The sequence below is a fragment of the Centrocercus urophasianus genome, unplaced genomic scaffold, assembly GCF_019232065.1.
Source record: "Centrocercus urophasianus isolate 14NV4802_14NV808 unplaced genomic scaffold, USGS_Curo_1.0 seq_13, whole genome shotgun sequence".
NCBI classification, from domain to species: domain Eukaryota; kingdom Metazoa; phylum Chordata; class Aves; order Galliformes; family Phasianidae; genus Centrocercus; species Centrocercus urophasianus.
In genome coordinates this window covers 50,892,683-50,907,960 of record NW_024884475.1, presented here as the reverse complement: position 1 = coordinate 50,907,960, position 15,278 = coordinate 50,892,683, and the positions used below count along the sequence as shown (strand labels likewise).

General features: G+C 43.0%; 1 protein-coding gene and 1 long non-coding RNA gene across 2 annotated transcripts in view; one reads left to right on the top strand and one right to left on the bottom strand.

Annotated features, from left to right (window-relative positions):
• The window catches only part of ARHGEF38 (Rho guanine nucleotide exchange factor 38), a 36,657-nt gene extending 21,823 nt beyond the window's left edge, over positions 1–14,834 (bottom strand). The window contains exons 1-3 of the mRNA XM_042812697.1: positions 14,573–14,834; positions 5,601–5,788; positions 2,967–3,090 (exon numbers count right to left, since the gene is read on the bottom strand). Coding sequence (XP_042668631.1) covers positions 2,967–3,090; positions 5,601–5,788; positions 14,573–14,750 — 490 coding nt within the window. The 5' untranslated portion in view covers positions 14,751–14,834. The remainder of the gene's footprint in view (positions 1–2,966; positions 3,091–5,600; positions 5,789–14,572) is intronic.
• Positions 1,254–14,805, top strand: LOC122157205. The gene is made up of 3 exons (XR_006167792.1): positions 1,254–2,808; positions 11,509–11,712; positions 14,295–14,805. It is a non-coding gene; the product is annotated as an uncharacterized LOC122157205 (long non-coding RNA).
• Positions 14,835–15,278: the final 444 nt, after the last annotated feature.

Genomic DNA, 15,278 nt, shown 5'->3' with positions numbered 1-15,278 from the left:
GCAAACTATACACTTAGCTTCCCTTCAGCATATACTGGAGCCTGGAAATAGTCATTTTCTCCTGCAGAATGGAAAAGATGAGAATTCATTGGTGTATTGTGCCATAATGATAGATACTTTCATTTATGATAAAATAATGAGAAAAATTATGCGCTTATTTCACGGATGGGATCTTTTAAAAGCAGTTTGGGTCCTTAAGCCTGAATTTCTTCTTGGTTCTGGGATATATAAGTCAAGTCAGTTGAGCACTGAACATATCACTGAGATAACTTGCTTTATGGAGCAAAAATGCATCATATTTGTCACAGGTTTATAAATAATGAGTATTTTGAGCATTCTGACAGATCAACATCTGCCTGATCTGCCTCTCCTTGAGTGTAGTGGTCAGATAGTCTCGAAGAGGCAACCTTAGGAGGAAGGCTTCAGTGGCAGCAACACTTTCTCCTTACAGCTTTCAGTGATGCTTCCTGTGTGAACAGCAGTGGGAGAGGGAGGAAGAAAGGGCCCAATATTTAAAGGCAGAGTAAAATTACTAAGTCTTCATATTCCTCTATGTACAGCAACCAGATCACAGAGGAGAAAAAACACAAGGGAGAACTAGAAAGATCATTTGTCTTCTACTGCTTTTAGCTTCAGAAGACCAACCACCAAAGCTACATTAGCATTTTAGCACAGATTAGGAGGGGGCTTTTAAAGCCAGTCTCTCACTGTGCCTCATCTCCCATGACTTGGCTGTATGGAGAAACAGTTAACAGACACATAGACAGGATCCTTTTGAGTGGTAATTACCAGAAGATATACTCTTAGGGCACAGCATGAAGTGTACCTCTCGATCTACAGGAATAGGCTAAAGTTAATCTGAAATAAGACATCTTGAAATTTGTATATACCAGGACCTCAGCACCAACTGTTCTGTTATACGAGTCTGAATCTATGGGCACTACAACTTGTCAATGTAAGTATAGCCCAAGATGTGGAGACTAAAATTAGGCATCAATACAAGTAACTACATAATTTTGGTTTCTAATTCGTGAAACAGCAGTTCTCCTCAGCCTCACTACATGGGAACTGCTGAATCACAGCCTGAACCTCTGATTGATCACCTGAGGCGAGCAGTGAGTCAGCCATGGGAGCACAGGTGAAGGCAATTCACCTGTGCTGCCAGAAGGGATGGAGCCTGGTTGCACCCCTCCTAGACCCATTTAAGAGCTGGCTACCAGTGGGGAAGAATCTTTTCTGGAGGTCTGCTCTGCTGGAGTTTTGTAAGTGAGCCCAGAATACAGGTAAGTGCCCTTTCTTTTCTGCTTTGGTTTAGTAACTATGTAGCCAAGCTCTCTGGTATACTTCATAGCTATAGCATCTGTACACTCACTGTGACTAGGCTTCCTTCCAAAGGGAGATATGTGAATGGAAGCTGTTTAAATAGCACAAACACAATAGGATATGATGGGTGTGCTAAATGTTTTCACATCCTACAGAAAAAGACTGGCTTTAACAACTTTTACAATGAATATGAGGAAGGATTCTGAAGGCACAACTATCTATCCCTTCTTTGTTTGAAGGTGAAATACTTAGTAACTTATTGTTTACAATGACGGAATTATTGTCCCTGCTTTAGGCTCAGTCTTTAGAAGAATTGCTCTCATCTTATGTTTCATCTTTTTCCCTGCCGTAATTTAGCCAACTTTCTGTTCCAATATCCTATACGTTCTGATGGTCCTTTGTCTGATTCTGGAGAAATACGCCATACCAAACTGATTCAATTATTTGTCCTTACTTCTGGATATGGCAGCAGACTGAAAGAATGATTCTCCTTGCTGTTGAGAAAGCCACTTCCTGCTAGAATAGAACATTGCTTATTAAGGGTATGACTCATCGTGATGCACTTTTATTGAAATACTGCCAAACAACGCAGTTTCATCAAACTACGTTAAGCTGTTGCCTTGGCAAACCAGATTGAGACATGCTAGGATTAATACCTTTTCCCAAGCTTTAATGTTGTGTTCCCTAGCCAAAGGGTAACTGACAATTTTTTACCCTGTTGTATTTCAAGAAGATGGTTCTATAACAAGTTACCTGTGGTACATGGTCAGTATAGCGAAAAAATAACCCTTCTGACCTCTGAATCATAGCTGAAAGTTTTTTAAACTAAACTTGCTAACTTTGCACTCCAGCAAATTGTGATTTCTCACTTGATTTCTTCAGCTGGATCACCTACCACTTCTGCACTGAATAAGCAATTACAAAAGAGATGATGAATGGAAACTTCTTAAATCTCTCCACCTGTGCCAGAATGTCAAGTGAATAGATTCCAGCCATAACATTTATGGCTTGAGCTACTGAGTGTATGATTGCTGTGATATATCCTGGGGCAACCTATTTGCTAAAAATACTCATGATTCCTACAGACATTCCTACACAGATTCACAAAAGCTCCATATTGATTACTGCTTTCTTTCTTTTACTGACCATGTCCCTGTTAATCACCTTTTACATTAGTTGTATTGCCAGTAAATATGTTTATGATGTTTGGGTAGGTTTTCTGTGATATTTTTAATATTCTAACAAATCTTAATGCATTTCTCAAGTGGCACAGGTATGAACATGCAATATAAAAGTTGGTTTAAGCATAAGCAGTTAGGTAGGTAATACTGAACTAGATGAAAATGATGTTATCATAGCGTAACTCATGTGTTGCAGTTGTCATTCATGATAAGCTCACTCTCTCCCTTTCTCCTTCCCCTCAACATCCAGAGGAGCAAGCACCATGATCAAGCCTGACATGAGCTCAGCAGAGCCACTGGACAGGTTTCACATCTCCTTTTTCCTTTATTACTGTGGACAGCTTGTAGCACATTACTCTCTGAGAGTGGTGCCGGTTTAGTGTGATGAAGATATAGGACAGGAAAATGTTATGTTTATTCTTTCACGTGGCTTTGTAGAACTCAAGAGGACAGTAAACATACCGATTACTTGCATGGGTGGTTCCACATCTGTTGTGGCTTCTTCCAGCAGTGACAGCAGCTTGGCTGATATCTGATGGACCGATTCGATGTTGCTAAACAAGCCATCCACATCAAAGCGGGCGATCTAATGGAATACAAATATAAAGCAGCTACTGAGGAAGGATAAAGAAGGACATTGTATTTTAATTGTATTTTACAGACCTTCTCTTAATAAGGCTTTCGTATTCAGCATTCCAGGAGGCATAATTACTGCAAAATGTAATATAAACATCCTCCTTGTGACTTTTGGGATGCATACAGTTTTCAGATCAGTAGAATTGGGTTGACACAGTTAACAAAGGGCGTTTTATCAAGTGATTTTAATGCTATTTTGAACTACTGGTTCCTAATCTGAAAGTGTTTATGTAGGAAGGAAATTATATTATCATTTGAATGAAGAAAGGTTATTTATCTGGCTTTAAAATGTTGATTTTCCCATTGAGAAGAAGAATAGTTGGCAGGGAATTTGATTCCTTGTTTTCCAGTTGTTCATGGAAGCTGTTATGTGAACTGGGACCTTGGTGCTTTAGTGCCAGCCATGAGGTACAAAGGCTTTCGAATGATGGTACCATTTTAAGTTAGTTGTCCTGTAAATCTGAAGAGTGCAATCAAGGTCATACAATTCCCACTAAAACTAACGCTTTAAAATTCTGGGTATTAATATAATCAAAGGCAGAGACCAGGAGCACAGCACTGACTTCAGTGAACTGATTCAATTTACATCAGCAAAAAACTTGCCTCGGTATCTTATTGTCTCCCTTACTCACATTAAACACAAAATGTTCAGGACACGTGCTTTTCATACAACATACTCCCTTGTGCAGCTGTGTGATAGTTAATATTCAGGGATAACAGGGGATAGCCAGTGGTGACATGTTAACACTGAGAACAAAAACAAGACTGATTTAACATCTATATCTGTACCCACTGAACATCCCACTCCATTAGAACCAGAACTGCTTACTTGCATAGCAGCTCTCCAGATGCTGAGAGGATCAAATTGCATGCTGCTGTAGCCGAATCAGCAACATACTTTGAGTTCTGTCGTAGTTAATTTTTAAAATAATTATTATAGGGCTTAAACTTTTTTTATCCATTTAGAAATATGAAACGGATCCATTCCTAGGTCAATTTTCTAAATGTTATCCTTTAAACACACTACAAACTTTCAAATATAGTAGTTTTTCTGAGAAGTTGACTTCATACAGTATTTTGAAAGCTTTTCAGAAATTGCAGGGGTTATTATGTTAGGATAGTTATAATCTCTACTTTTCCTCTGTATTCATCTGTCATTGGACTTCTGATCTCCACTGCAGCACAATCCCTACATTGCTTTTTGGAACTGTGTCATGACTAGACACATATGGTAACATGGTGACAAAGGACAGAATCAAAACATATGTTTTCAATTGGTTGGATAAGAGCAGAAGAATACAGCATGTTTGTTAAAAATCTCAGTAAGTTTGAGCACAGAGTGCCCTCACTGGGTACTTGTTGGGAGCCAGCAGAGACTACTCCAAAGCAGATGAACAACTGAGAGGAGAAAGAAGTCAAGAACTGCTTGAAGTTGAAGCAGCAGATGCCAGCTCTTCTGAAAATGGGTTGGAACAAATTCTGACAGCTATAGAATACAAAGGAATGGTCCTGCAGGATTTTAAACAACATGGGCTTCAGTGGCCACAGTTCCCTGAGGAGGCAGTGTCTTCATCTCCAATACTCCTATTCTGTGAGCAGTTGTTGGAATCATATGTACGGAACAAAGGCTTATGGTCTGTTTAAAATCACTTCTACGCTGTATTAGCAGCAGATACCATTTGTGCAGCTTCTGTGAACGCTGTGTTGCAAGCCCCACGAATTTAAGTCCTTCTCTGGACAAGCTCTTCTATTCCCAGCTTGAGACTGCGTAATTTTTATTTTTATTTTTTTTTATTATTATTATTATTATTATTATTATTATTTTTTAGAAATTGAAATATTGTTGAGGAAAAGGTGCTCTTTGAAGTCCCAGCTGAAAAGGAAACAGAGTATCATTGGCCTAATAAGATCTTTTGCCTGTAAGATAGCTTATGAGCCTTCCTTCCTCAATTTAGCCTTTCTGTGAGGAATGCAAATTTCCAAGGCGCTCACTGGGCTGTCTGTCATGCATGGTGTCTCTCTACCACAGTTATCAGAGAAGCTAGTTAAAGTAATTTTTAAGATGGAACTTAACCCTGATGAGAAGGTTAATGTCATTCCAGGCTGTTGCCATGGAAAATATTTCTTCTTATTGTTTTTTACTGCTTTTAGAGGTGCCAGTAAAGGTCTGCTGGGGCATGTGCCAGTAGTAATGTGCACAGCAAAATGGATAGGGGAAGCTAAGCCTGGGAGCAGGCAAGCACCTCAACACAAAGGTTTTACACACTTGCAATGACAAGGACCAGAAGTGTACCTGACTTCCCACTTTCCTCACTACAGTCCTGGCACATCCGCCTTCTGGAAAGCCAGCTCAGGCACCATGCAACCCTTCTGTGCTTGCTTTAAGACTATCTGCAAACAGAGCGTAGGTGAATTCAGATCTTGACGTCACCCCCAGGTTCTCCACCCTTGGCAACTTACCTGCTTGTTTCTCAGAGGCTGAATCACTTCCTTGATGCAGAGATCCAGGTCGTTGATGTAGTCCCTCTCTGTCTGCATGAGCTCTGCAATGATTTTTACCCTCTTGGCCATCATGTGTTTGGTGGTTTCCTCATCCTCCTGTGGCAAGGTGGCAGAGGATGCGAATCCTGACTGTGGGGCCATTTTTTCTGTTTAAAAGAGTATTGAGGGAGGTCTGTAAGGAACATCATCATTTCATTGTCCCGGACATGCTTCCTCTACTGCTTGAAACACAAAGACCCCAGATGCTCTCAGTGCCTTTCCCACTGAATGCAGTCCTGCATCACACTGAAATCCAAATACAACTGATGCCCTCTAAAACCATAGTCTCAGGCTGAAGTCTATTAAGATTTGGTGAAGGATGAAAACCTTCCTGTGGTAGGAAAAGACTGGGTTTATTGTAAATTTCACTGGAATAACCCTTGTTCTGTACGATGTATTACTGAAGTCTGTTCATGGGTCTGCAGGTACGGATGATGATGAAATCTGTAGTTCTGCTAAAAGAATTCTTTTAAGAAGGCAAAGGAATTACGGGAGAGTATGGGAAAATCTTCAGTGATCAATAACAAACACTTCTTGTGACAACAGAGGTCACTGGGGCCATGAGATTCTTACCTACTTTTCCCCATTTAAAACCTAACCTGCTTAATTTGTTCCAAATATATGGAAATGCATGGGAATCTTGTGCAGACAGGTAATGTATGTATGCTACAGGATCTGCACACAACCTGCTTATCTGTAATGGTGGCTTTCCCTTTGGCTGGTTCTGAAGGCAACCTGCAGGCACTCACGGTAGCTACACAATGGGCACAGAATTTTGTCAGTGTACTCTGACAGTCTGTATTTTTCTTTAGGGAAAACACAGGTGCAATAAGTGGAAGGTTTCGGAGGGTATTCTGGTGTTTTCCCGCCAGCCACAAGATGGTGCAGGGTACCAGCAAAGGCAGATGGATCATTACTGTGCTCATCTCTGCATTACCCAGGTTGTGGCTTGACAGCATCGGATTTTCTCGCTCAGCGGCAAAGGACGGGAATCTCTGCTGAGGATCAGGCTGTTATGCTTTGATGTCAGCTCCTTGTAGGAAGTGTACTGTATAATGAGCCACAAGCAAGCAGGATCTGATGCCTTGCTGGCTGATAACCAATATTGAATAGATTGCTGTTGTTTGAGTTGATTGTTGAGGGTGAGGTCATGAGCACTCAAGTGAGCATCAAATGGAGCCCAGCTCATTCACACAATGCAGGTCAATGCTGCAGATGATAACCTGGAGTTGGACTTGTGAGAAAGCCAGGAAACCTTCTGGAGAGAGGACTTGGAGCTGTCTTCCACCAAGAGTTGTAAAATCTTACAAATGCAATGCATCATCGGCCTCAGGCCCTTCTGCAATTATGCTGATGGCTAATATTCAGAAAGGATGTTTTTGTTACTAATCCTTCTAGTCAAACTGATGTGACCACAGCTTGATTTAAATAGCTGCACTAGGGACAGCACCTCTGCTTCTGTCCTGGTAGTTTTCAACAGGGAGATCAAGGAGCCTGAACAAAGCTGGGGTGAGCTGCTTTTCCAGTTTTTTTTTCCTATATTCTATTTCAATGTACTTCCCTTCTCTAAAGCAAATCTTCTTTCTACTATCGAGTCTTAGTATTTACATCTCTTTATAACACAAGCATAAACATTTTGTCCTAGTCCTAGCATTCCAGACAATGGAATGGAATGGAAAAAAGAGCAGGATGTCTCCCTCTTCAAGGCCTTGGACCTTGGAAAAACTTTAGCTGAATTCTCCCCTAGAGAGACGCTGCTCGTGAGTGTATGTCTTGCATGGATATTCACCCCCAAAGGTGCAAAGTGCTGAAAGAAATGGACTCAGTCCTTACTTCAGTGTGGAGAGCACAAAGATTTTCTAGTACTTCTTCACAGCTGCCTCTGAGCCATTGTCTGCTAGGGTTGTGGAATGAGATCCTCCCTACAGCTGGTAGTAACCACAATTACAAATTTGCAAGGAACCACACACAATCAAATTTAGTTCTAGTCCTGCACGAAAACCGACATTCCTCTTGAAATCAGGTGTGAAATAGTTTGTATGTGTGTGATTGAACGTGAGAGTTCAGGAGCAAGGTCTTAGAAATGTTTTGTCTTAGATGCAGTACCACCTGAAGGTGAACACAAGATGCTCTGCAGAAGAACTTCTCCATCTTTTATAGTAGTGGCAGGGATGGCATTACAGGAACAAAACAAAGGTACTGTATCCCACGTCAGGCTCAAAATCGCAATCCCCAGAGGAGTTGTTTTTGGTTTTTGTTTTTTTTTTTCAGTTTATGCCATTAGGTCACCCTGATCAAATTTGATTCAGGAATTATGTCAGGGCTCATCTATTATTCTTATTTCATGATAGGTAATAATGCCAGAAAATAAAAACTATTCTCAACACAAAGAAATAACAGTGAGAAATAGCAGGTAGATGCTGTTTCCTTACAGAAAACATGTTTTTTAACGAAAGTACCCTTTTTTTTTACTAGTAATATAGTTTTTCATTTTCACTCAACGCACTCACATTTTCATTTTAGACATGTCTGTCTCTGTAGAATGCAAGAGCAAGATACTGAGATAATTACAGCCAAAACCTGTGATTTTACGTTCAGCTGATAGCTTTTGACCAGTTTAAGCACATTAGTAGCCTGCTGAAATCCTTGCAGAGTAAGTGAAAGTTTATTGAATGCACAAACAGTAAGTGAACATTTGGAATACAGGCAGACTTGTTTCTACCTGGTAATGTGTACCAGTCCTGGAACAGTTCAGAGGGAGGACTGGCAGGAAGAGGCATTGCTGAGAATTAACAATTATAGTAAGAATTCAGCTCATTCATCCTTGGAAGTGACAGGTGTAAAAGAAAAAAATGGTCTCTCTTGAATGGTTTATTGCACAAGTATTTCTTAAGACATACGCCAAGGTAATTGGTACTTTTAGTAGATATAAAAATGTAAAGTGGAAGACAGCATTTGCAATTGTTGCTTTGCATGGCCAGTTATCTGCAGGAGCTGCCTTTCTGGAAGACTTTGCATTGGTGAGGGAGCTTATGACTTTGGTTTTGAGCCATGGAAGTGCACAGCTCTACTCATAGGACAAGAGAAGGTTGGTGTGCAATGCCACAGACAAAGCCAGCATATGCAGCAGAAGCAGTTTCTTGCAAGTGTGAAGACTAATATCATCCCTTGGCTGGAGATAATCCAGCGAAGCTGGGAGACCAGCAATGCACAAATACAGCATCTCCCAGGGACATGGATAGACTGCAGAAGCAGTCGGGGCAGGTTTATAAGATAGATGCTTGCAAATTTCCCAGGCTTTCTGCCCTACAGAGAGCAGCTCCCAGAGGTCTGGTCCAGCCCTCATTCCCCTGGGTGAAATGCTCAAGGTGGATGCTAAGTTTGCCATCGGGGCTTGGACGGAGGCTGCTCTGCACCTAAAGCTTTTCATCTGGAAGTGAAGGTAGAGGCACGGAATATAGTAACAAGTACAACATCAATGCATGAAGGGGGCAAGAGACTTTTTTCTTGCTCAGGTGCCATTTGGAGGACTCCAAAGTAAGCCCAGCTCTCACATCGTGCAGGTGAGAGAATTTTTCCTGGCACAAGGCATAAGTTATCAAGGAACAGCAAACAAATTACAGCATTACTGTATTTTCACAAGTGAAACTTGAACCTCATGCCACTTGAGATAAAATTATTCTCTGTGAAAGCAAGCCCTCATATAGCCTGTACCCTCAGATAACCCAGAGACTGTACACAGGAATCTACACCACATTTATCAGTTGGATTTGCAAGTGAGACACAGGCAGATTAGGCATGGAAATACAAGAAGGATCGAGAAGGGCTTGTAGAAAATGCCATTTTTTCCCCTCACACACGTATATGCTGGCAACATTATTCACGAGCAGGTTTGTTGCATGGCTGTTACAGATGCAAAATGCTCCATGATGGAACATGGAGGAGAGCACTGTGGAACTGGTATGACCTTGAAGCAGGCTTCCAGGGCAACAGGTTTACTCATAAAGCCAGAGACTTATGTGCAATTAAGTCATTCCATCTTTGATCATTTCTTGTTCCATAAGGCACAGAAAATATTTACATTCAGTATGCAAGTTCTTTCTTCAATTCCTTGACAGCAGCTTGCTTTAATTATATATGTGCTGACAGAACTACAGTCAGATCCCATGTGACCACAGGGAAAGGGAAGAAAGCTTATCATCAGGTGACAGAAGAATGCCCTCATTGTTAGCACCAGTACCTACAAACAAACCTTCCCAGAGCGTCATACACTGATACAAATACACTGCTCCTGTGGCACTGAGCAAGTATGCTAATAATGGGAGAACCAAGGAAGGGCTGAATCTGAACTGCTCCGCCTGGGGACACGTGCACCTCCAGATCTCAAGCACATAGCAGGACTTTACTGTGCTAAGAGCTGTGCAAACACAGCAGCACAAAATGGATTCAGCTCTGAGAAGATGAGATCACTTCCCAGCCCAGCTGTCACTGCAGTAAGGTCAAGAAATACCTCCAGGCTTATTACAGTGAAAACTAACAGAATTAGATCCTCCGAGTTCAAATTTGCACATGGGGGCGTATTTTCATCAAGCCATCTCCTACACATCAGGAAATAATCCAGACTTCTCCTTTCTGTACTTCATTCAGCAAACCAGCTGCTCCAAAGATCAATACATTTTGCAACAGGAAATAATCTGCATTTTAGCACACAGGAAGTTAATCAGTAAGCACAGAGCAAAGCAAACAAGGAACTGGGGAAGGACATAGAGGATCTCTGCTGCTGGCAGGAGATGCAGAGGCCAGGTCATCAGGTGCCTGGTGGGAAGGAATGGGGAGCTGTGGGTAGGCAGGACAGGATGGAATAAGGGCCCTGCTAGGATACCAAGAGTAGCAGTTTTCCAGGATTTGTTATGATTTTGTGGCTTCATTTGCATGTCAGTTATTTCTCAGAACTACATCAGACACATCAGACACAGGCAAAAAGCAAAATGTGGGGTTCGGCTAGCAGAACTGAGGCAATATGTTGTGATAGCTGAGTGATTAACATCAGTGTATCTAATACTGATGCACTGAAATTAATGCATGTGCAAATCAGTTGATAGCATGGATGAGCTAGTCAGAAAGAAGTTAGTATGTCATAGATCTGTAACGCAAGGAGTATCTTCTCAGGCTACGTTGCTGAACACTGTGAATGTTCATCTCCAGCTCTTTCCGGGAACTCACCACTTTCTATAGCTCGTTTTTCATACCAAGCACAAGTTTCACATGTGCTTATTAACAGATAAACAAACAAGAAATCCTAGGAGAAGTGAACTATGTTTGAAACCTCTGTTTGCTATTCTGTCCTTTCTGGCTGATGGTGTCTATCCCCATTAGTCATCTACCACAGTCTGCCCTGATTCTCCAATCATGTACATGCCAGTAGGTACATCTATGCACACAGGTATTGCACCAGGATGATGACAGCTGTAGGTTAATTCACAGATTGATCCCAGCATTAATGCAATACATAGATATTGATATTGTTACTTTTCCATCTGCTACTGATGGATTTTCAGCTGTAGGAAACCAGCACCTACCAGCTGAACAGCTATGGTGATACTTCTGAAAACAGCTGCTAAATATTATTTTGTGCCACTTAAGGATAGTAAAAAGAGCATATTTGCAGGAGAAAATCCCACACTACAGGAAATAGCGAACATAGAGCTGGGCACTGCATAGAAATATCATAGATGCTGGACCTAAGCTCTTAAAATGACCCTCCATATTATATCTGCCTCAAGTCCTAGTGAATTTATCTTCCTTAACTCCCTTCTTCCCTTTTTAGGAAAGTGATGCTCGCTTCCAGCTGAGGAGTACCGAGGAGAGTTTGATCAAGGTGTGTCTAGACTCATCCCAGCTGAGCTCTAGGTGGCTGCATGGCTGTCTCACCAACCTGCCCTTTGAAAGCAACACCTTGCTTCCCCTTATCTGAAATGGAGCTGGTGACAATTGGTTATCTCACAGGATGAGCTGAAATGGGTGCATTCAGGTTAGTCAAGCTCTTGGAGAATATAATGGTTACTTTGCACCTTGCTTCCTTTATCAACAGGAGGAAAAGGGGGAGGCATTGCATGTGCATTCACACCTGAGAATGTATTGAATAGACGTATCTAGGATAATAATCAACCTGAAAATGGTTACTTGCATTTTTTAATGAATCCTTCATTTTGAAGTGAAAAACACTTGCAAAGGTTTGCACTTTGACAGTGCTATTATTGTTCTTATGTTTGTGGACTTACAGAGCAAGCCACCTTGATTGCCGTGGGTGTCTGGCTGGTGGATACCTTTCCCCACCCTCTTTTAGAAAGCAGTTTGGATTCCGTATAGAACAAAATTTGCAGGAAGTCCACTGGGGTGCAAAGATACCTAACTCCTCATGCTCAGCCTGGGTTGATTTTCATTAGCAGGGTTCTGCAGGCTCTGGCAGGACCATGCTTCTCACTGGAAACCTGTCCTGCTCATGTGAGATTCACATCTGCACAGTTTGCTCCCTGTCCTCCACATCCTTGTTTCTGAAGTGCTTACTACAGCTCTGCAGACCACCTGTTAGAAAACACGTTAACAGGAAACTATGGGGAGTTAACTAAACATGGAGCTTTCCAAATACGTGCCTCCAATTCATGTAGAACCAGATGCAAGCACAAACTATTGTCACTTGAATCTTTTTGCAAAACACTTACCATTTCACAGCCATCAGAGACTCCAGACCTGACAATATGCAACAGAATGTTTGCATCACCAACATAACTGTTTGCTTTTCTTACTGAGGTAGGAGAACTGAAAAGTTTTGTGACAGGACAAAGGGAAATAGTTTCAAACTAAAGCTAAAATGGAGAGATTTAGACTGGACATAATGAAGAAGCGGTTTACACTAAGAATGATGAGGCACTGGCACAGGTTGCCCAGAAAGATGATGGTTGCCCCATTCCTGAAGAGATCCAAGGTCAGGCTGGAGGGGTTCTGAGCACCTGATGAAGCTGTAGGTGTCCCTCTTCATTGCAGAGGGTTGGACCACATGGCCCTTAAAGGTCCCTTCCAACTCAAACTGTTCTATGATTTTACAAACAAAAACACTTCCCTCAATACTAATTGTATTTAAGCACTGATAAAAAAAATGAAAAACATATAAGGAGTATCTCATTGGCATCAGTGGGTAACAGATTAGGTCTGGGACCTGTGGTCTTCATCAGATGCAGGCACATCTGGATCACCACAGTTAGATCCAGATCAGGCCTTTGCACACAGTTCCATGTCTTTCCACTAATAATATAAATACCCGTCATAGGAATTCCTACCCACTTTGTATTTTTACTCTGAGGACAGGCAACTTCTGATTGAATGCAAAGCCTGCAGGTGCCTCATTACCCACCAGCATTTTTCTGGTGCAGACATAAGCATGCACAGCAAGCCAGCACTGGGTGGGCATTCTGCCATCTGTGGCCGCAGCAGCCTCAGCTGGAGGTGGGAGCTGCAAAGCTGGATTTACCACCATGCTGGCCCATGGCCATCAGCATAACCTCACACACTGCCATGCCAGCCAAGGCTTCCCTGCCTCCTTTGCTCCAGACTTCTAGCAAGAGACAGTCCCGGAATGAGTGCACCGTGTGGGAGAGGAAGGGCTGGTGCATTTGGCTGGATCCCACTCTACAACCAGAGCTGACATGGGCAGTCCACTGCACAAGCAAAACTGCTGTTCCAGAGACACACACCTACGTGTGCCGGGAGCTCGGCCACGCGGCCGCATCGATTCTCACTCACACCCGAAGCACCTCTGCCAGAGCCATGCCCGACTTCACTGAACATCTTTCATCTCCCCATTGATTAGTTGTCACGAGGAGGCAACGCTGTAATCAGTGAAGCTCTCAGTTGCTGTCAGCATATGCAGCCCCCATATAAATCCTATTATTTTCTAGTTTATTATTTTATTTTCTGCTTTTATTGTCTCTCTGAAAGAAAATTGCTTCCTAATTAAATGCATCAAAACCATAATACAGTAACCTAAGGTATTTTTCTACTTTACTTCCCCATAAAGGATTACTGCCACAAGAGTGATTGTCATAGGCAGTTATATCACTATTAGTAATAAATGTTTATATCGTGATAGTACTCACACCCCACATTTGTGATGAGATCTTGTAGTTCAAGACCCTGAAAATCCACAGAAATCCATCAGCTTGTGTTTCAGAGCTCTCCCAGAAATAGCTATGCACATCTTTCATGCTTTTTCCTCCATTTGTGGCGTTGCATTTAATTTGTAATTGACAGGCCCAGAACTGACATAATTTGGCAATTCCTGGCCCAGGCACAACTTGGTTATTTGAAAAGAAACGCTCTTCATAATGATATAATTCAAACCAGCATATCCATCAAAGCATGCATTTGGATGTATTTCAGCTCAGGCTCATACAATCTGAGCAACAGATAACACATTAGAGATGCTGGTATTTTCAACTGAAAGACTAAACTGCCCTCAATGCTTCTGATCAGACAGTGTACAGCTCACTATGTGCAGTAAGAAAAGACAACCAAGGGTGGAGGCATGGCCTTTTCAAGTCACTGCCTGTGTTGCAGATGTCTTCTGGTCAAGAAGAGGAGAAAGACCCCCGCTGCAGACACATTGCACAGGAACACAGCAGAACCTGCATACCGACCTCAATTATATTTCCCGCGCTGGGTGCAAGATTGGATTTAGAAAACGTGAGTGGTGAGCAGGGGCAATCGCTCAGTCCTGCAGTACAGGTGCCTGGGTAGAGCCCGCCGTGCCCATCTCCAGAGCCAGACAGCACCCCACAGGCACCATGCTTCCACCCAGCACGGGCAACGCAGCACCCAGCACGCTTCCCAGGTACCTTGCAGCTTCTGGCCGTACTCTGTCCTGTCCGACTGACTCCTGCGCAAGGCACCGTGCTCCCCTGCCCCGCTGCTCTCTACCACGGGCTCCGTCCTCCTCCTCTCCCCCATGTACAGCCTGTGCCGCAGCAGGGCCAAATTCTTCCTCCGGCCCCCTATGCCGTCCGTGCTCGCCATGGCCAGGCTGGCCAGGGATGAGGGGTGATCTTGGGCAGGCAGCTCACTGCTCAGGGGAAGGCTCAGCCTTTCCACCTGTACCGGTGTGGCTCCACCTCCGGGAAGCTGCCGCCCCAGGCAGTGTTTGCTTTCACCTACTGCGTGTAAGTAAGCCCTACGGGGGCCGGTTTAAGAGCCAGCCCAAGCTGCAGCCACTGCCTTTCCCTACTTCGGGGGACACTCCTTGGCTCCTTTGGCTGCAGGGCGCTCATAACCCCTCAGCAGGGTTAGAAACAGAGTGCGACCCACTCTGATGCCACTCAGTGCTGTGTTCCTCTTGCACAGGGACACTGGTAGAAGCCCAGACATGGAGCACAGAAGGGCCAGCGCACACCAAGGCTACACTGAGGCATGTGGAGGACCTGGAGAGGCTGTTGTGACAAATTGCTGTGCTCTGATGGCAGCAAAACAGCTGCTCACAGTACCCCTGGCTCAGTCACTGGGAGAGACCTTATTATCCTATTTGCTAGCAATGGCCCCTGGCACTCA